Source organism: Cyrtonyx montezumae, unplaced genomic scaffold (genome assembly GCF_038088225.1).
Source record: "Cyrtonyx montezumae isolate F1298 unplaced genomic scaffold, pur_monq_1.0 scaffold_35, whole genome shotgun sequence".
Taxonomy (NCBI): Eukaryota; Metazoa; Chordata; class Aves; order Galliformes; family Odontophoridae; genus Cyrtonyx; species Cyrtonyx montezumae.
In genome coordinates this window covers 222,694-242,408 of record NW_027072040.1, presented here as the reverse complement: position 1 = coordinate 242,408, position 19,715 = coordinate 222,694, and the positions used below count along the sequence as shown (strand labels likewise).

Below are 19,715 nucleotides of genomic sequence, written 5' to 3'. Positions count from 1 at the left end.
TACCCAAGGGGAAGCTGCTGGGAGGCGGGACGTTGACTCCCGTGGCCGTGCTGCAAGCTGCAACAGCCCTCCGAGAGAGGATTTCTCCCTTTTTGGGGTCTTGCACCCCGCTGAGCACCCCTATCTCCCCAGGATGGACGACTCCTACTGCCTCTCAGCGCTGCGGTCCCCCTTCTACCCCCTGCCAGCCCCGGGCTCCTTGCCCCCCCTGCACCCCTCGGCCATGCACCTGCATCTGTCGGGTGTGCGGTACCCCGCCGAGCTCTCGCACTCCTCACTCTCCGCGCTGCAGTCGGAGCGCATCTCCAGCCTGGCTGCCGAGAGGTGAGTGGTGCTGGGGTGGAGACGGGCGGCCCGTGGGAGGCTCGCAGCCCCCTGATGGGGATCTTTTCCTTTGGTTCTCCTCCTCAGGTTGCAAATGGACGAGGAGCTGCGGCAGAGGGAGCGAGAGCGCGAGAGGGAACGGGAGAAGGAGCGGGAACGGGAAGCAGACCGCGAGCGGGAGAAGGAGCGCGAGCGGGAACGGGAGCGGGAGAAGGAGCTGGAGAGGGAGCGCGAGAAGGAGCGCGAGCGGGAGCTGGAGAGGCAGCGGGAGCGAGCCCGGGAGAAGGAGCTGAGCATGGTGAAAGCCATGGAGAGCCCCTTCCTGCCTGTGGCCGAGCTGCACGCGCTGCGGGGGCACCCCGAGGAGCGGGGCAAGCTGCCGGAGCCCGGCAGAGCAGGTAACATCCCCACGGATGGCACTGGGGCTGGGCCCCGTTCCCCTCCAGATGGTAAAAGCGAGGGGGTCGGGTCCCAGGGCCCGGCTGTCCGGCTGCCAGCTCGCAGTGCCAGGAGCCCAGCTGCTGCGGTGCGCTCAGCGGGGCCTCACCTCTTGGAGAGGTGTTCGTGCCATCTGACTTCAGCCCGGCACGCCAAGCAGCTGGGCTGGCAGCAGGCGGAGGAGCAGGGGGGGGATGCTCAGTGGCCCTTTTCCACTCACAGGTGGAGTCCAGCGTGCACCCCACCAACTCTCCACCTCTCCTTTCTGTTTTGCTCCCCCAGAGAAACTCAAGGACTCAGTGCTGCCGACGCCGAAGCCCCTCCAGCACCCGCTGCACCCTCCACCTGCCTCGCACCACGCCGTGCCCAGCCTCATTCCCAACCACAACGTCTTCCCCCTGCCCGGCAGCAGCGCTGCCACGGCGCTGCTCATCCACCGCACCAACGAGGAGGAGAAGTGGCTGGCCCGGCAGCGCCGCCTCCGCCAGGAGAAGGAGGACCGCCAGTCCCAGGTGTCGGAGTTCAGGCAGCAGGTGCTGGAGCAGCACCTCGATATGGGGCGCACCCCGAGCCAGCCCGAACCCGAGCACCGACCCGACAACCCCAGGTAAGGCTGAGCAGAATCACAGGGTGGCCGGCTTGGAAGGGACCCTGAAAGGCTGCAGTGAGGTCACCCCGCAGCCTTCTTTTCTCCAGGCTGCACAGAGGCCCAGCTCTCTCTGCCTGTTGTCGTGGGGGAGGTGCTCCAGCCCTCTGAGCATCTTTGTGCCCCTCCTCTGGACCCTCTCCAGCAGCTCTCTGTCTTTCTTGTGCTGGGGACCCCGGACCTGGATGCAGTGCTCCAGATGGGGCCTCACAAGAGCAGAGTAGAGAGGGACAGTCCCCTCCCTGTCCCTGCTGGCCATCCCTCTGCTGATGGAGCCCAGGATACCATTTGCTTTCCGAGCTGCAGGAGCACACTGCTGGCTCACGTTCAGTTTTTCACCCACCAGGACCCCCAGGTCCTTCTCTGCAGGGCTGCTCTCAAGGACTGCTCCTTCCAGTCTGTATAAATACCTGGGATTCCTCCGGCTCAAGTGCGAAACCTTACACTTAGCCGCGTTGAACCTCATTAGGGCCCACCTTTCAAATCTTCTGAGGTCCTAAACACCTGCATCATTCAAGCCTGAGCACCCTGCTTGGCTTTTACCTCTCCTCACGATGGAGAGTGCCCCTCTCCACGCTCCCCGTGCCCCTCTTCCACAAGACCTGTAGGATCTTCCCATCTTACTGCCCCTTTTACCACCGTGGGAGCGGGACGAGCCCTCCCCCTCCTCCTCAGCCCTCGCTCCTTCCCCCCCGCAGCGGGCGAGCTCCGTGTCCGGTGCCAGCATGTCCCCGCCGTGCCGTGCCAGCCAGGCCGGCTGTGCTGGCAGCACCACGCGGTGCCACTGCCTGACATCTGCGCGGCAGCAGGCGGCGTGCCCGGGAGGTGGCCAGGGGCCAACAGCGAGCAGCCAGGTGCTGCCGAGGCGGCGGCACCACTAATTGCAGCTTCCCCTGTGCAGCCCGAAAGCTGCTCTGATCGAGGGGATGCGCAGTGGGGTTGGGGGGGGGGGGAGGAGGGGGCACCCCCCGTCCCTGCGTTGATGCGGCTTTTCTCGCTCTGGTGCTGCGGGCTGATCCAGTCAGCTCTGCTGCCGGCTCCCATTGTTATTTTTGGATATCGAGGGGATTAGCGCGGCTAATCGAGTCGAACAAGGAGCGGATTGCCGGGCGGCACAATGGCAAGTGGCTGCTGCAGCCGCCCGGCCCCGTCCACACATCCCTCCCCAAAGCGGGGAGGAGAGACCAAGGTCACCCTGAGCACGGTGGGGGTGTGCTTACAGCCCCATCCTCATCCCGTCCCTGTTCCCATCCCACGCAGCGTCCTGCCCAGCCCCACGCCTGTGCCCCACGGAAGTGCCACCGAAGAGCGCGGATGGCGGTGGGGAGGGACGGGGACCCCTCAGCTGAGGGTCGGTGGCGGCCACGACCCGCTGGCAGCACTGAGCTCTCACTGCTGTGCTGAGCAGAGGTGCGGAGCGCTCGAGTGGAAAAGCGTTAAACGCTCCTCTCCGCCGCATGAAATATTTATCCCTCTAACAGCTTTGCTCCTTCCCCGGGTGTTCAGGGAAGGTTTCACCGCAGCATCGCTCTGTGCACTGAGCACAGAGGGGTTCCCTGCCCCAACCCCACCCCACCCCTCTCCTCCCAGGTGCACCCAAGCTGATCGTTTCTCCCCAGGTCCCGCTCGCAGGCAGGGTTTGCTTCTCCTCTCCATCCCTCTCCTTCCTGCAGGTCGGGACCAAGCCGCCACGAGCCGAGCATCCGCGAGCCGGGGCAGCACTTCGGCGGTCCGCCACCGCTCATCTCCCCCAAACCCCAGCACCACCCCATCACCACGTCCCTCTGGAACCCCGTGTCTCTGATGGAGAGCCCCTCGGAGCCCCCCCGGCGCCTCCCCGAGCCCCACGTCCTCCACAGCCACCCGGCCCCCTTCGAGCCCAGCCGCCAGGGCATCCCACTGGTGAAGGTGGAGAGGGTCTTCTGCCCCGAGAAGCTGGAAGACGGCGCGAGGAAAAGGGATGCGCTGGAGAAATACCCCCTGCCTCCACGGGAGCCCGGCACCACGGAGCACGCGGCCTTCACCCACACACCATTCCTGGCCGAGCTGGAGAAATCCACACAGAGCATCCTGAACCAGCAGAGACCCCCGGCCGCCCCTTTTGGGGAGGTGACCAAGCCCAGCTCGCCCTACAGACCCCCCCAGCCCCGCACACAGGACCCCATGTACATCTACGACGAGTTCGTGCAGCAGCACCGCAGGCTGGTCAGCAAACTGGACCTGGAGGAGCGCCGGCGACGGGAGGCCCGGGAGAAAGGTGAGGAGGGGGCTTGGGACCCCCCCCCCCCAGGCACCAGGACCCCGGTGGGGGCAGCCAGGAGGGGCTTCTCCTCTGGTGCTGTCAGCCCGACCCGCAGGCGTTCGATGCAGATGCTTCCGAAAGCTAAATCAGAGCGGCTTGGTAAATCCTTCGCTCTAGACATGCCCAATTAATAAATGATGAACTGAGGCTAATAAGCTGGCTTTAAATATTAATAGGGCCGTGCGAGCGGGGATGTGAACAGCAGCGAGGAGGAGATGGAGCAAGGTGTGGGGGCAGCACTGCCATCCCCCCTTGTGCCCCATTAACCTGCTGAGCCCGGTGTGCTCCCCATCGAGGCAGACAGTGGTGTCCCCAGTGGCCCTGGCCCTGGCACGAGGTGCTCCTGGGGTGTGTCCCTGCCTGGTGCCCCAGCAGCAAGGGGAGAGTCAGCTCCCACACTGCAAGCAGCCCACAGAGAAATAATTCCTCCAGTCCCCCTGCAAGCCATCCCAAAACAGAGCTGAGCTGGGATGCTGCGGTGAGCATCCCTACCCAGCAGGGTCCCAGCAGGTTCCCAGGGCCCCAGCAGTATATGGGGGTCCCAGTGTGCCCCCCCAGGCTGACGCCAGCCTCTCCCCATCCCCAGGTTACTACTACGACCTGGATGACTCCTGCGACGACAGCGACGAGGAGGAGGTGCGGGCACATCTCCGCTGCGTGGCCGAGCAGCCCCCGCTGAAGCTGGACACGTCCTCCGAGGTACGGGCACAGCACTCAGCTGGCTGTGGGGCTGAAGTGGGACTGGGGATGGGGCTGAAGTGGGACTGGGATGGAGTTTGGGATGGGGTTGGAGGAATGGGGATGGGATGGGGTTGAGGATGCAGATAAGGATAGGGTTGGGGATGGGGTTGGAGGATGGGGATGGAGTAGAGGATGAAAATGGGGTTGGGGATGGAGATGGGGATGGGGTTCAGGGTGGGGATGGAGATGGATGGGGATGAGGATGGGGTTGAGGATGGAGAATGGGGATGGAGTTGGGGATGGTGATGGGGTTAAGATGGGGTTGGAGGATGGGTATGAGGTTGAGGATGAAGATGGGGGAATGGGGATGAAGCTGAGGATGGGGTTGGGGATGGTGATGGGGTTGAGCATAGGGATGGAGATGGAGATGGAAATGGACGCGGAGTTGGGAACGGATGCGGACATGGGCATGGGGACAGGGATGGACACAGGTGCTGTGCCGCTTCTGGGGCTGACCCAGCCCTGCTCTCCCCTCGCGCCCCAGAAGCTGGAGTTCCTGCAGCTCTTCGGCCTCACCACGCAGCAGCAGAAGGAGGAATTACTGAGCCAGAAGCGGCGCAAGCGCCGGCGGATGCTGCGGGAGCGCAGCCCCTCGCCGCCGACGGTGCAGAACAAACGCCGCACGCCCTCCCCCCGCCTCCCGCTCTCCACCCGCTACAGCCCCGACGAGATGAACAACAGCCCCAACTTCGAGGAGAAGAAACGCTTCCTCACCATCTTCAACCTCACTCACATCAGCGCCGAAAAGAGGAAAGGTAACGCCATGCCCCGTGCCGGGGTGGGGGGCCCCGTCCCCGCGCTGCCTGGTGCCGCGAGCGTGCCCTGCCGTGAGCAGAGGCTACACTAAACCTCAGCTTCCCATGGGGCAGACAAGGAGAAGCTGGTGGAGATGCTGCAGGCCATGAAGCAGAAGCCCACGCCGGCTGCTGTGGTGGTGAAGAGCTCTCCTCGGGACAGCCCCAGTGGCTCTGGTGCCGGTAAGCTCCTCACACCCCTCTTTTTTCCCCCCGCCTCCTGTGCCCGGTTGGGCACGGCTGTGCCAACATTGCTCCCCCTGTGCCCCAAGAGCCACCGCTGCTGCTGGAGCCCGATAAACCCGTGGGCATCGCCGCCTCCGTGCCTGAGGTGCAGAAGCCATCGGAGCCGGGCAGGGTGGAGCCTCTGAGAGCTGCAGAGCTGCCCAGGGTGAAGGATCCGGCTGAGAAGCCCCGGCTGAGCGACGGGCACTCGGGGAAGAAGGCTCTGAGCATCCTCAGCTACGTCAGGGGCCCTCTGCCCAAGGACATCCCCGTGCCCCTGTCCCACAGCATGAACGGCAAGAGCAAGCCCTGGGAGCCCTTCATCGCCGAGGAGTTCGCCCACCAGTTCCACGAATCCGTGCTGCAGTCCACGCAGAAAGCGTTGCAAAAGCACAAAGGTACCGGGCTGGGGCAGCGGCCCCACGGGGCAGGAAACCACGTGGGGAAAGCCACCCTGTAACACCCCGTTGTGCCTGCAGGGGGGACGGCGGAGCAGAACCACAAGCTGGATGCCTCCATCCACTACAACATCCCCGAGCTGCAGGCCTCCAGCCGCCCGCCCGCCCCACACAATGGCACGGCCGACGGGCACCGGGTGCTCGGCCCACCGCTGCCACGCGACCGCCGTGACTCAGCCTCCGAAGAGGAGGAGGAGGAGGAGGAGGAGGAGGAAGACGAGGAGGAGGAGTGCCCCAGGCCCAAGTGGCAAGGGATCGAGGCAATTTTCGAGGCTTACCAGGAGCATATAGAAGGTAGGCTTCGTCTCCTTGGCAGAGGGCTGTGTTTGACTGGGAGGAGGCCGTGTCCTGGGGCTGGCAGGGACGGAGGGCTTTGAGGTGCTCACTCCCATCCCTGTGCCTTGCAGAACAAAACCTGGAGCGCCAAGTGCTGCAGACCCAGTGCCGGCGGCTGGAGGCCCAGCACTACAGCCTGAGCCTGACAGCAGAGCAGCTGTCACACAGCATGGCGGTGAGTGGGGCTTCTGGGGGGGGGGGGGCACCTGGCCTCTGCACGGCCCCCAGGGGGGCTCCCATCCTCCTCCGGCGTCCCCATCTTCCTGCAGTGCCCCCTTCCCTTCAGCATCCCTGTCCTGCAACCTCCCCATCCCCTGGTGTTCCCATCCTCCTGTAAGAGCCCCAATCCCCTGCAGCACCCTCATTCCCTTTGGTGTCCCCAACCTCCTGCAGCACCCCACTTCCTTCAGTGTCCCCATTGTCACACAGTCCCACCCTCCTGCAGTCCCCCCCCCCATCCAGCACCCCCATCCCCCTGCAGTGCCCCCATCCCCCTGCAGTCCCCACGTGCTGCCCTGACCGTGCCTCCTCGCTGCCTCCCTGCAGGAATTAAGGAGCCAGAAGCAGAAGATTGTCTCGGAGCGAGAGCGACTGCAAGCAGAGCTGGATCACCTGCGGAAGTGCCTTGCCTTGCCTGCAATGCAGTGGTCTAGGGGTTATTTCAAGGGGTATCCCAGGTGACCCTCCTTGGGCTAGGCCGAACATATAGTCTAGAAATAATAATCTATTTTATTACCTTGAATATTTAATATTTTTCACTGGGAGGTTTGAAGCTAAAAAAAAAATAAATAATAATAATAATAATTAAAAAAAGACTTAAAAACAAACAAAAAAAAAAAGCAAAACAGATGAAATGAAAACCAACGGAGAATGTGCCATGCATGAAGCAAAGGGCCCCCCCTACACACACACACACACACTTTATATTGCTCATTTTATTTTATAAACTCATGGAAGACTCCACCGCCCACAACACTAAGGCTGGAGGAGCCCTGTAGGAGAAGGGGTAGCCACAGAGCCCACCCCCCCCTCCCCCTTCCCCTCACCCCCACCCCCAGTTTGGGGCTCCCCCAGCACCACACTTGGCTATAACCAATAAAGTCCATGAACCCTCGGAGCAGAGCTTCGTTCCTGAGGGGGGGAAGGGGGGGAAGGAAAGGGGGAAGAGGGGGGGAAAGAACATAAGAGGGGGGTGGGGGGGGGGTGGTTGTTCTGCCATGGAGGAGTCCAAGGAAAAACAAAAAAACAAAAAAAAAAAAAGAAAAAACCCAACCCCCAGAGGTGCTTCAGCCTTGTGGTGTGTACATATATTAAAGAAGAGAAAAGTTTTGTATGTTTTCTATTACTTTAATTAATTATTGTTGTGATAAAAAAGAGCTTTGCCTTTTTTTTTTTTGACCACCCCCCCATCCCCTTTCCCCAACTGTGGTTCTGCTTTTTGGTTTTGCTTTCTGTTTCCCTTCCCCTCCCCCCCCCCAAAGCCTTTTTTTGCTTTCACTGGGGCAGCTGTGGGCACTGCAGTGCTGGAGAGGAGAGCCCATGCTCACAGGGCCAGAAGTGGGGTGGCACGGGGAGGGTGGGGGCTGTTTGCAGCCCCAAATTGTCCCTTCCCCCCCTCCCCAACACGGAGCTCAGGTCCTGGTTTGCCAAGCAGACAAGCTCACAGCACTGGGAAAAGGTGACCTCCACTGTTCTGCTTTCAGTTCCCTCCTTGCTCTCTTGCAGAGAAACCATTAACCCACTCCCCCCCCAACATGAAATAAAAGCTGTGCAAGATAAAACAGCAAAAAAAACCAAAAAACCCTTTGTGACAGAAATGAGGTTTAATCTCTTTTAAATCCCAATTGCATGGGCAGCCTCCAGCCCAACCCCGGGGCATTGCAGTGAATGTTAACGTGGCCAAACCCTGGGCAGGGAGGAGGATGGGGATGGAAAACAGTTGGACACTCATCCCTCACTGCTGCAGCTGCTGCAGCTCAGTAGCCAGGGCTGGGTTGTAGCCCTGCTTCCATGCTGAGATTTCCCCCCCTAACTCCATGCCAGCCCATAATATCAAGGTTCTGACACAGCACACTCGCCGGGGGCCACGCTGTGCCCCTGTGCATGTCCCCAGGGCAGGAGTTGAGGCACGGGAGGGCTGAGAGGGCAGAGCTGCTGAGGGCAGGGAGATGCTGTCAGAGCAGATAAGCAAGAGGAAAAAAAAACCACCCCCACCTCCAACCCCTTCTGAGCATCTTTGTCCAAATTAATTGTAACGTAATTTCAGTTTTAATAAAAACTCAAGTGGGATGTTTAACAGTACGGACCAAGCTGGCTCGGAGAGGGAAAAGCCATTTTCTTTTGTCCTTCTCCAAGGAGCAGATGGATGTGCCTCCCAGCCCTCAGCTGCCGGCGCATCTCTCCCCTTTTTGAGGCGAAGCACCGCCCTGAAATTCACTGCTTTCAAGGCAGTGTGTGGCCTGTGCTGCCCTCAGAAGTTCCCTCTGTGAAGTACACCCACGCTCCGCGGGGCATTGGGATCTGCCCGACATCATTAGGCAGAGTCTGGCAAGCCACCACCTGCAGCCGTGCGTGTCTTTGGCCTGAACCAAAGGGAGGAGGCCAAGTTCTCCAAAGGGGGAACGAGGGCTCCGTGGAGCTCCCTGTGCCAGCTCTGCAGCTCTTCCTGCCCCGCTCCCTCCCCAAACTCACCCACCTGCAGCTGCTGCCAGGGCTGCAGGGGACAGCTCACGAAGCTCATGGGGTTCTGGGAGGCGTGCAGGAGGAGGTGGAAACTCAGAGGGTGCCTGGAGGGGGAGCTCAGAAATCCTGGGAGTCGTTGCTGGCAGCAGGCTGCAGGTTGGCACGCAGCTTGTACATGTGGTCTAAGGCTTGAGTGAGGAACGTCCCGATGGTGTTGATCTCCATCAGCGTCAGGTTATCCAGCTGAGAGAGAAAGCAGCACAACGCGGGGTCAGAGCCGTGCTGAAGGCAGCAGCACAGTGACAGAGCCCCCCAGAAAAGAGAAAAGAGAAACCCACAAGCGCCCCGAGCTCCATTTCCCAGCTGGACCCCCCCAGCACGGCTCTGCTCCCCCCTCACCTTGGCGTGGGCCTCCTGCTGCCTCACGAAGCTGTCAGCAGACAGCCGCAGTTTGGCCATGCGTGTGTCCCACGTGTCCTTCACCAGCGTGCGGATCTCGTCGGCTCTGGGGATGTTGTCGGAGGCGCTGGAGGAGGGAGGGGATGAGAATAGGACACGAGGGACTCGTGCCACCATGTCAGGCTCGGAACAAGCCCGGCCTCTTGCTTCTCAAGCTGAGGGAAGAGCTTTCCTCCTGAAGGAGAGCCAAGGAAGAAAGCCTGGAGGGTTGAGGCTGCAGAACAGATTGCAGCCACGCAACGTGCTGCCGACACTCGAGGCCTCCACGCTCGCAGCCCCAACGATCAGGGCACAGAACAAGCAATCCCCAGTCACTGAAACGCAGAGTTACCATGAGAAAACTGCTTCTCTGCGTGAGATCTTGGCACGCCGTGAAATAAACCCCCATTAACTCTCGCTTTCCCACAGCCCTCTGGGGCTGCTGCCAACGGGAGCTTGAAAAATTGTCTACGCAAGCATGTAGTCAGGTGGAAAATGTTGCAGTGCATTTCCCACTTACTAGTTTAAGAGCAGCTTTGTGAGCTCCATGTAATAGGGGCTGGGCATCGGAGTGAAGGTGTCCTCTTTGCGTTCTTGGTCACGGATTTCCTCCAGCTTTTCTAAAACACAGACAGGGTTGTCAGGCAGGGCAGACCTCCAGTGCTCCTGCCCCACTTGTGACCCCAGGAAAAACAGTATGTTGCTCCCGTAGGACCAAAGCTGTGAGTCAAGCTGGTGTAAATGCACACAACGTGCAGACAGGAAAAGGTTTCTATCACGAAGCCAAACACCCCTTACACTTCATGTCTGTCCTGGCAGCAGTTTTGCCACAGCAGCTCTCAGCTCCCAAAGGAGAACAGATGCTCAACAGGGCCAGGATGCTGACAGGCACTCGGCACACCGCAGCTTGACCAAACCAAGAGCTGTCCCCTTCACCCACAAAGCACTCACACTAACGGGTATTTGCGCCCTTGCACCAACAGAGTGGGACCACTCCATGAAGATCATGTACTCCTCCACTGACCCCACTCACCAAAGTGATTCAAACACCCGACTTGGTTGAGATTACATTTCACCTCACTATGAAGAACCCCAGTGGAGAAACACCAGATTCTCCTCTCCGAGCTGCTCTGTTCCAGTTCAGTGATGCTCCCTGCTAACGGTGAAAACCAGAGACCTTTGTGTTTCCCACTGTCCTTACCCACATCCATCCACTCTGGTGGTATCAGCCGGCATTTCTGCCTCTGCTTCAGATTGATGGCCAACCAGACAGGCACTTGCACTGGCAAACCGGGGTTGAAAGGGCCCAGATCCCCCTGGAAAATGAATTGAGGATGAGAAGAAGGCAGCTGCAAAGGGCTTGTATGCAGCAGTGCTCCTCTGTTCTTTTGGTCTCTGTCGTGTCTGGATGGTATGAATTGCCCAAGGATCTTGAAATGCCTAAATTGAATAGCATCTGAATTTCCTCCCCTGGCTTCCCATCACTCCTGCTCGCAGACTTGTGCTCCTCTCCCTTGAGAAGCAATAAGTAACGTTCCCAGTACATTTTCTATTTCAAAGCGTTTCACAGAAGTTACTGCCAGAAATTACATTTATCACAGAAGCATGCCCCCCCCGGGCTGGGGCTGAGGCACATCCAAAGGTGCCAGCTGTCTGTGTGCAGCCCCAACCCCCACACCTCTGTCCTCCAAACCCCTGACCCCGCCTTCCCCATATCCCTTATCCCCAAACCCTCTGGTTGTTATTCCTCATCCCTTCAGCCCAAACCCCAAACTGAATCCCCCAGCCCCTCAGCCTTCCCCCAAACACCCTGATCCCAGATTTCCCATCCCTTATCCCCTCAAGCCCCTCCAGCTCCTGAACCCCAAATCCCCCCACGCTTGTCCCTGACCCCTTCAGCTCGATATCCAAGCTGACTGAACCAACCCCCACCCCCAAACACCCCAAAGCCGACCCCAAATTCCCCACCCCTTACCCCCAAACCATTCAAGCCCCGTCCTCCAAGCCCAGCCAACCAAACCCCGCAGCCTTCACCCCAAACCTCCAACCTGCAGCCACCCACCCCCTGATCCCCATTCTCACCCCCTTATCCCCCCCACCTTTAACTCATACCCCAATCCCTTCAGGCCCCGTCCCCAATTTCGCCACCCCTGCCCCCTCCCCTCCCCTCCCCTCCCCTCCCCTCCCTTCCCCCACACCTCGCTTCCCATCCCCTTCAGCCTCCGACCCCATCCCCCCCCCATGCCCTGTGCCCCCTCAGCCCCGGCCCGGCCCCGCTGACCCCGATGAGGTGCACGCGGTCCATGCTGAAGCTGGGCACGATGGTCACCAGCTCCTTCTCGGCCAGGAACTCCGCCTCGGCCGGCTCCATGTGTGCGGGTCCGGACCGGGGCCAGCACGGAACCGGGACCGGAACCGGCACGGGGCGCGCCACGCGCCCCCGCTCCCTATTGGCTGAGCGACGGCGAAGCCCCGCCCACAGCACCCCGCTTCCTGCCGCCGGGCGCGTTTTCGCGCTCTCCGCGCGGAGGAGGGACTCGGCGCAGCTTGGAGCGAGATGATTGGCTGCTCCTTTCGGCCGTGGGCTTCTATTGGTTACCATTAGGGGAGGTGCTGGTCGCTCGCCGTGGGACCAATCGCGACGCCTCCTGGGGCACCGACCAATCAGAATTCAGCACTTGTTGCCGGGGCGCCGCGGGACCCGATGCACCCACCCCCAGCGCGGCGCCCGGAGCTGCTGCCCCCTGGCGGCCAGGAAGAGCAGTGCCCCATGCTCCGGCCGCCCCACAGATCCGTCCTCCAGCATCGCTGTCCCTGGGCAGCCACTCGTTCTCATGTGCCAGGCACGGTCCAGCTGTCTGTTCCCTCTGTTCATCAGCCAACACAGGTTTCCACTCATCCATCCACCCACCCATCCATGCCTCCATCCATCCAACCTCCTGTCCAGCCATCCACTGTTCCTCCACTCGTCCATCCACCCATGTCTCTATCTTGAACCCGAAGGAGCTGTGCTCCCCACTGCCCCACGGGACCCACCAGCCCACGCTGTGTAGGTGTGGGGGCTGCAGGAGAGGATCCCCCATCCACTGCTATACCCGTGCTGCCACTGCCACGCGCCGCAGCTCCGCCAGGCACTTTATAAATGGCTCTGACATGGTGTGAATACACTTTTGTGTCTTTTGCCATCTGCTGCTGTCATTAAAAAATTAAATTTCCATCTGCTTTTGCACGCCGTCCTCTCCTGGGGCTCTCCAGCGAAGCCACACTCCGGGAAGCATCAACCCCAGGGAGGGGCAGGATCCAGCCCTGGGGCAGTAGTGAAGCTGTCAGTGTCCCCTCCGGGTGCTCAGCATTGGCTGCAGGGCGGTGCTGTGCCCCCCGCTGCCCTCCGTGTGTCCCGGCACAGCATGGTCCCCGTGGGTGTGGGAGGTGTGACAATGATGGAGGGCACGTGGAGGTGCTTCCCATCCTGCTCTGGGGTCCCACCGCTGCCATCCTCACTGCTCACACACGTCTTCAACCCTACAGAAAGAAGGGAAAGGCAGGGAGAGCACATCCATGCGATGCTCCACTCGACCCTATACGAGCCACTGGAGAATCCCCAGAACCCCGCTATGGTGCTGCACAACCTGGTTCCTCCCCGCTGTGCTCGTTGGGGTGCCACAGCCCCCAGCCAGCCCCCCGCCTGCTGGGCCACGGAGAGCTCTAATCTGCTGTTTTAATCAAGAGGAAAGCCCAGCTCCGCTCACAGTGAGCGGGCAGGGAGGTTTAATTCTTCTGCAGGAGGAAAATGCCCGAAGGGGACAGACACTGATATTTTTAATCTCTTTTTAATTAAGGATTAAGCCCTGCCTTATGTAAGAGAGCCGCAGGGGGGTGTTTTATTTTACTGCTGTCTTTGAGCCCATCGCAGGAGGAGAGCATGGACTGGGGGGGGACATAGGGGATGCACCCACCCCCATGGCTCTGACCCTGCTCAGTGTGGGTGATGTGTGCCAGCTGCCCTGTGGTGCCAAGGGCTGAGCTCTGGGCGAAGCATCCCGTGTGACAAAGGTCTCCACAGGACAGCGGGTGGAGCGTTTGTGCTTGGGTTGACAGAGCACCCCAAATTGGCCTCTGTCACATCCCCGAGAAATGGATGCGTTCCCACGGGTGCAAATCCACTGCATCCCGTTGGGATTGGGGGAGACCCCATCCGTGCAGCCCCCCCCCCGGTGCCACGCCGCAGCCCCACCCCAATATTACGTCCCAACCCTTTGCCAAGCGGCATTAAGAGCTAATGGGAGATGTGCTGCTCAGCATCGTGGAGCACTAAAAGCTCCCACTTCCTTTCTCTCTACACCGGAGCAGACGTCGCGGTTGCTCGGCTCCATTAAGAAAATTGAAGTTTGGGGAGAAGCAGCAGCGAGGTGGGGATGGTGACGCTGTTAAGGATGCTCGGAGTGAGCCTGGGGGCCGGGGTGGGCAGCATTCCCCCTGAGCATCCCAAATGTGAGCATCCCAGGATGCCAGGTGCGACCTCAGGACCATACCCCACATTTTACAGGGCTGGGAAACAAACAAAAAACCCAACAAACAAACCCACATCCCCTTCCTTTACCCGCAGCATCATCCCTCCAGAGGCCAAACCCTCCTGCTGGCAGCAGCAATACCTTTAGGAGTCAGTAAAGCACAACGTTCCCAGCGCATCCCTTCGCCCCAAACCACCCTGGCACCCACCCAGACCCACCTTTCAGGCACGATAACTTGAGCCCCATGTTCTCATCCTCTTCTCGGGGCCTCGCCGCTGCTCCCAGCTCTCCAGCACTGCTCGCTGTGTAAAGAGAGAGGTGAGGGCTGCGGGGAGAGTGGCGACGGGAAGCGACGCCGGTAATGCTTCGAGCGGGAGGAACGGGAGAGGGCTTGATTGCTGGCTAAAAGCATGCACCTATGAGTTTGTATATAAATACATAGATGTTATATATATATAGGCACCCGAGCTTGCTGTCTGGGCACAACAGGAAGCGCCGCAGAAAAACCACGGGCTGATGTCACGGCGTTTCGGTGACTCAATCCCGGCCTCTGAGTTTGGGGAGGAACTTTTGGGGAGGGTGGAGAAGGAGCCCGGAGCCCCGGCATCCCCACTGCTGTGACTGTGCTGCAAATGCGCTTGGGTGAGGAGGACGTGAGCAGAATAGGATGGGGGGTTGGCACAAGCAACTTGCAGACAGGACCCCAAAGCCATGGGCAGGAAATAAGAGAGGAACCGACCCGACATCACAGCAAAGCATCTCCTGCTCTGGGGAGCAGAAAGAGTGAAGCCTATGGTGGGATGGGGATGTCTGGGGCTGGGAACGTCCCACAGTGCGCCAAGAGCTTTAGGAGATGGAGGGCTGCTGGAGGCAGCCACTGTGAGAGAGGGATCCCATGCCCACCCAGGATGGGACGTGGAAGGGATCAGAGCGGGGAAAAACACCAGAGGCACAGATGGACATTTCAGAGCTACAGGACACCACGTGCTTCCTTTAATTACCCTGAGTGACATCAATTCACACCCATCCTGCCCACAGCTGCTGGAAAAAGCTTTTGGGAAGAGGGCTGGTGTCTCATTCCCGCTCTCACCTCCCTCCCTGAGCCCCATCCCCATGGATGGATGCTCTCCTGGAGCCAGGAGATGCTCGGGCAGAGTAATTCCCCCCACACCAGCAGCATCATTTTGCTCTGCATGCCTCTGGCTGCTGCTGGGGCTTCAACTTTGCTTCTGTGTCACAGAGGCGTTTGCATCGCCAATGAGTTCACGCTCCAGAAACCCACAGACACTCATTGCAGGAGTCACCACCGCTGCACACACGGAAAGAGCTCTGTGATGCACCCGGAGGGGATACACAGAGCACGGGTTGGTCCCAGCAGGCGGGTGGGGAAGGGGTAAAATGGGGTAAAAACCTCAGCCTTGGTCCCGCAGGAAGGGATGCCACTTACCCGTCCCCGTGCCCGCCAAGCGCGCCTCGCATCCCAGCTCCCACTGTGAGCTGAGGAGGGGACTTCCAGCCCTGCTCCCATCCGTGCTGTGGGTTTTGCAAGGTTGGTTTCTAACCTGGTTAATCGGGTCGGTGAAGTCCCGGCTCCTCCCATCCGTCCCTCCCTGCTCTCCCCCCACCCCCACCCCAATCCAGTCCCACTGAAGGCCGTGTGTGAGTGATGGGGAGAACGCTGCTTTTCTCTCACCCCACTGCACAGCCCAGCTCGGTGCTGAGAGATGGCTGGAGCCCCCGGAGCTGAGCATCCCTACAGCAGGATGGGCTCCTGGATATCCCAAAGGCACAGGGTCCAGGGGCAAGACCAGGCAGGGGGGCTCTTGCTGCCCTGAGGATGACAGCTCCGGGTTTCACCCCGGGGTGAACAGTCTCTGCCTGCATTAAAAGCAGCTGGAGGAGGTTTTTGCATATCTGCCTCCTCCGCAATTACAAAGTGAAGCTCCTGCAAAGAGCTGAAAAGCTCAGAGGTTCACATCCAGGGCAGCAACACGCGGGGAATCCCTCCTCGAAGCCTTCTTGGCTGCAGGCAGGAGCCAAGGGGAAGCCTCAAAGCTCAGAGCTCAGGCAGCACCTGGATGCAGAAGCCCAGGGCAGCGACTTTTGCAATGCGTGGCTCCAGTTTGGCCCCAGAAAACAGACAGGTGAATGGGTCACACACTTTTCTGCCTATCCAGCAGCAGAGTCCAAGAGGCAGAGGGCACTCAGTGCACACAGCATCCCCAAGGGACCCCTGCCCTCATCAGACACAGCAGCACCGGTTCGTTCTGCAGACAAATCCCCTCCGTTTGCTATTTAATGCCACCCAAGGTCCTCACCCTGCTGATGGGGTAGGACAAAAGGCCCCAAACTCCAGAGCCCTGGATTGAACCCGAGCTGGAGCAGCAGTTGTGTTTGTTGCTGAAACAGGACCCACCCTGGAGCAGCTGAAAGAGCTGGCTCGCTGCAGCCGGGAGGTGAACAGCAACATCAGCGAGCTAAAATAACTGCGGTTAGCTCTGCCGGCTGAACGCTTCTCCAGCTGGGCTGCTGACACCTGAGCTGCACAAACACACCTCCTGCAGCCCTCCCCGTGGGCTGAGGGGGCAAAGAGCCCCGGGTACGTTCACAGCATTGCCTTTGCTTCAGCCACCAGCTTGGGTTCATTTTGGAAAAGGAGAAAGCACCCCTAAGAAAATTCCCCTGGGCAGTGAGGCAGGAAGCAGTTGCAGAGAGCAGGGAGGGAAGTGGAAAGCGAGCACGTACCTTAAGCACAGAACTGGAGCTTGCTGGGCTTTGCTGCCAGAACCACATCCAGAGCGATGTGCTGCCCTGCTGGGCATGGGTTCAGCACACAGCATGGGGCCCGGGTCAGGAATGGGCTTTGATACCTGGGCATTGCTTCCCAGCTCGCTGAGCTCCAGGTTAATCCGAGCCCAGCTTTCCCTTTTATCCTCTCTGTGCATTTTTTTTTCTTTTCAATTAGGTCTGCTCTTAAGCTCTGGAGTGCATTTCTAGGAAGAGCTGTGTTCTTTCTCCAGCTTTCCTGAGCTGCATCCCTGGCACTGCTCCCTCCCTCACCCAGCTCCAGTGCTCCCTTCTGCCCCCAGCACACCCAGCTGTACTGAACAGGCTGAGATGGAGCACTCTGCACAGCCACACAACCACGGGAACGATTTCTGCCCACCGCTGGAGGGCTGGCATGCAGCACAGGAGCACGATGCACTGACAGAGAAGCCAAATTTAAGCTTGGAGGAACAGAGCATGGGCAGGATGGGAAGGAAGTAGCCTCACAGCATTGCCCACCTGCCCCAGCTCTGCACAGCTCCAGCACTGCACTTCCAGGGGCTGAATCACAGCACAAACCCCAGGTGCAGCTCAGAAGTGCAGCGTTTCCCCTGGAGGATGTTTCCAAGCTGCAGCCCATGCTGCTAACATCCTCTTCCATTAGCATTTGCTTGCTGTTTCTGTATCAGTAATGCCCTCCATCTGAGCATCTCAAGGCATTTTACAAGCAGCAGCAGCAGAGTGCAGAGATTAGGCCTCCAGCCAGGGAACAAAGAGACCCCAGCTCGCTCCCTGCATCTGCCACTGCTGCCTCCCCTCGGTGCACAGCTCTGCCACACAGCTAAGGACCTCACGGGGGCAGGGGGTGTGCAGCACCACGCAGAGCTGGGCTGTGCTGCTGTGCCATGAACATCTGCCTGCCTCTGGCTGCAGCCCCCCATCCCACCAGCAGAGCCCCCACAGCTCCCATGGCACAGCAGGGCTCTGCTGGTCTTCACACTGGTGTAAGATGGGGGAATATCCCACGAGATGTTCAGCTGGCAGAACAGAGGGGGGAAGGGATAGGTGTGTGTGTGTTTGTACACACACACAGCAATGAGCTCAGGGAGAATACGGATGCAGTGTGCTCCCCAGCAGCAGAAATCACTCCCTCCACGAACCTAGCCCCAGCCAGACACTGCTCTCTCTGGCTGTTCTAATCTGCTTGTATATTTCATTGAAAATAACACCCCTGGGCCCCCTAAACCCTCTTGTTCACTTCTGGATGCCTCAAGCTGGGGCTGTGCATGGAGATTTTGACCTGCTATCACAAGGCTGGAAGTGCCCTGGGCCTGACAGCAGCTCTTGTCCTGCCTCGGGGCACTCCTTGTGTTCCTGGGCTTCAGATCTATCTCATCTTTGATTTCAAACTGAATTGGCTTCACAAAAAGCGTGCTCAAGCCTCCTGCTTCTCCCCCTTGTGACTGAAGGATTCAAGGTTAGCACTTGTGTGGATCCAGCAAAGAATAACATACATCCTCCCACTCAGAAACCCAAGTACTTTGTGCTGGCATCTTCAGGCACTTGCAGTCTATTACTGCTCTGAAATATTGGGTTGAGAGCAGACAAAAAACCCTAGCACACCCCAGCACACTGGAATCTATGTAAGCATCTTAGATCCTACGGATGAGGCGAGGAGCTGGGTGTCAAACACCTGGGCAAACATCACATCTCTCAATCTTGGTCAATTGGGAAAGAAAAAACTAATTAGATCTGCATGTCATTAACTGCTAACAAAACATAAAAGCTGTTCCAGTAGTGGAGACGCAGAATCCTTCCCCAGAAGTTTTATAAGGATTTACCTTGAGTTCCTCAGAAGGATGCCACGGATCTACCAGCCAGGTGACCAGCCCTTGCTCTGACAGGTAGGCTGGGGACATCAGCAGGAAAGGAGAACACAGCCTTCAGCAGCCAGCTGCTTCCTCATTCTTTCACAGAGAGCCACTGGGGCTCCAGGCTGCCTTGCCTTTATGAAATTGCTGCTTTTTGTCCAACCTTCAATGCAAATAGGACAGGTGAGATAAGATCTGAGCGCTGCAGTGCTTGTCCCTTTTGCTTGAGGCTAGCCCGGGTCCTTACTGGTGGCAAAACACTCAAAGCAGCTCATGTGAAAGCAAACAGAAGAAAGACAAAGCAGTAAAAGCTGCTCCCCTTCCTGCAGTGAGTCTTGACAGTCACAGTCATCCTTTCCATCAGGTTGCAGCCTGATGATACACATTTTGCTTTGCCTTAAGAGGGCGAAGGGGGAGCAAGATTAGCCTGTATTAGCATACAGACAATCAGAGCTTGATTATAACATCTAGTTACTGAGGAAGAGAAATGGATTTCCTGTGGCTCAGCTTACACTGCAGTGTTGGTTAACCATCTCACATAGCTAGGTGTCTTGCTAGGGCAGCACCTGTTGCTGGAACATTGGGGCAGACTCCATGAGATGTTTGCAAAGGAAAGTCCTCTTCCTGCAAAGTGATCTGCAGGGCTTCAAACGCTGCTGGACCACCGCTGCTCCCAGGATTTGTTGTTTCAATATTTTCAGTACAGTTGTGGCTGTATTTAAAGCACCAAAACACATTCATCTGGCTGCTTGTGAGCTATCTCACTCAACAAGTTAAAACATTTTCCATTCCTGCCAGCATATCCAACTCGTGATTTGGAAAGACTGCTGACTACATGCCAATGCCTCCTGCAAAGCCCATTGCACCTTACTACTGCACTGCAGGCAGGCAAACACAGCCACCGAGTTCAAACCTCCATCTCCATCACAAGGAGGAAGAAACCATCACAAAGCTTCCTCACTGCCTGCTGAACTTACTCTTAGAAACAAACAAGAATTAGAAAGATGGATAAAAGCTGAGCAAAAGTGTCATCTGGCCTCCTTGATACACACACACTGATATTTACCTTCAACTCAAACACATTTCAGGCTTGCTTAAATGAATACCAGCTGAAAATCAGAGCCCTTCAAAAGACAGGCAGAAAAACAAACTGCATAGAAGTAATACTGTAATTTACTCTCTC

At 58.6% G+C, this 19,715-nt stretch overlaps 2 protein-coding genes and 1 long non-coding RNA gene across 5 annotated transcripts in view; 1 reads left to right on the top strand and 2 right to left on the bottom strand.

The window, feature by feature from the left end:
- GSE1 (Gse1 coiled-coil protein) overlaps nt 1-7,381 on the top strand; it is a 78,219-nt gene extending 70,838 nt beyond the window's left edge. Inside the window, 11 exon segments of the mRNA XM_065745382.1 lie at nt 133-324; nt 412-722; nt 1,045-1,369; nt 3,082-3,665; nt 4,297-4,409; nt 4,936-5,206; nt 5,321-5,428; nt 5,518-5,868; nt 5,950-6,222; nt 6,336-6,439; nt 6,811-7,381. Coding sequence (XP_065601454.1) covers nt 133-324; nt 412-722; nt 1,045-1,369; nt 3,082-3,665; nt 4,297-4,409; nt 4,936-5,206; nt 5,321-5,428; nt 5,518-5,868; nt 5,950-6,222; nt 6,336-6,439; nt 6,811-6,945 — 2,767 coding nt within the window. The 3' untranslated portion in view covers nt 6,946-7,381.
- A 687-nt stretch (nt 7,382-8,068) lies between these two features.
- On the bottom strand, nt 8,069-11,823 carry GINS2 (GINS complex subunit 2). The gene is made up of 5 exons (XM_065745348.1): nt 11,666-11,823; nt 10,586-10,700; nt 9,905-10,004; nt 9,346-9,472; nt 8,069-9,189 (listed from the first exon to the last, which is right to left on the bottom strand). Exons 1-5 carry the CDS (start codon nt 11,753-11,755, stop codon nt 9,064-9,066), a joined length of 558 nt encoding a protein of 185 aa, XP_065601420.1. The 5' UTR covers nt 11,756-11,823; the 3' UTR covers nt 8,069-9,063.
- Nucleotides 11,824-12,502: 679 nt separating this feature from the next.
- On the bottom strand, nt 12,503-18,581 carry LOC136054248 (uncharacterized). 3 transcript variants are annotated; one of them, XR_010622724.1, is made up of 3 exons: nt 18,503-18,581; nt 14,114-14,311; nt 12,503-12,906 (listed from the first exon to the last, which is right to left on the bottom strand). It is a non-coding gene; the product is annotated as an uncharacterized LOC136054248 (long non-coding RNA). The 3 variants fall into 3 exon arrangements; XR_010622723.1 differs by lacking the exon at nt 18,503-18,581 and adding an exon at nt 15,343-15,523; XR_010622722.1 differs by lacking the exon at nt 18,503-18,581 and having other exon boundaries at nt 14,114-14,543.
- Nucleotides 18,582-19,715: the final 1,134 nt, after the last annotated feature.

What these genes read in the sequence shown, in the direction of transcription:
- GINS2 (XM_065745348.1), bottom strand. Translation starts at nt 11,755, where the DNA reads ATGGAGCCGGCCGAGGCGGAGTTCCTGGCCGAGAAGGAGCTGGTGACC. An exon ending in ACCAGAGTGGATGGATGTGG is followed by an intron (nt 10,005 to 10,585) that starts GTAAGGACAGTG and finishes TCTGTGTTTTAG; the next exon opens with AAAAGCTGGAGGAAATCCGT. An exon ending in ACAAAGCTGCTCTTAAACTA is followed by an intron (nt 9,473 to 9,904) that starts GTAAGTGGGAAA and finishes TCCCTCCTCCAG; the next exon opens with CGCCTCCGACAACATCCCCA.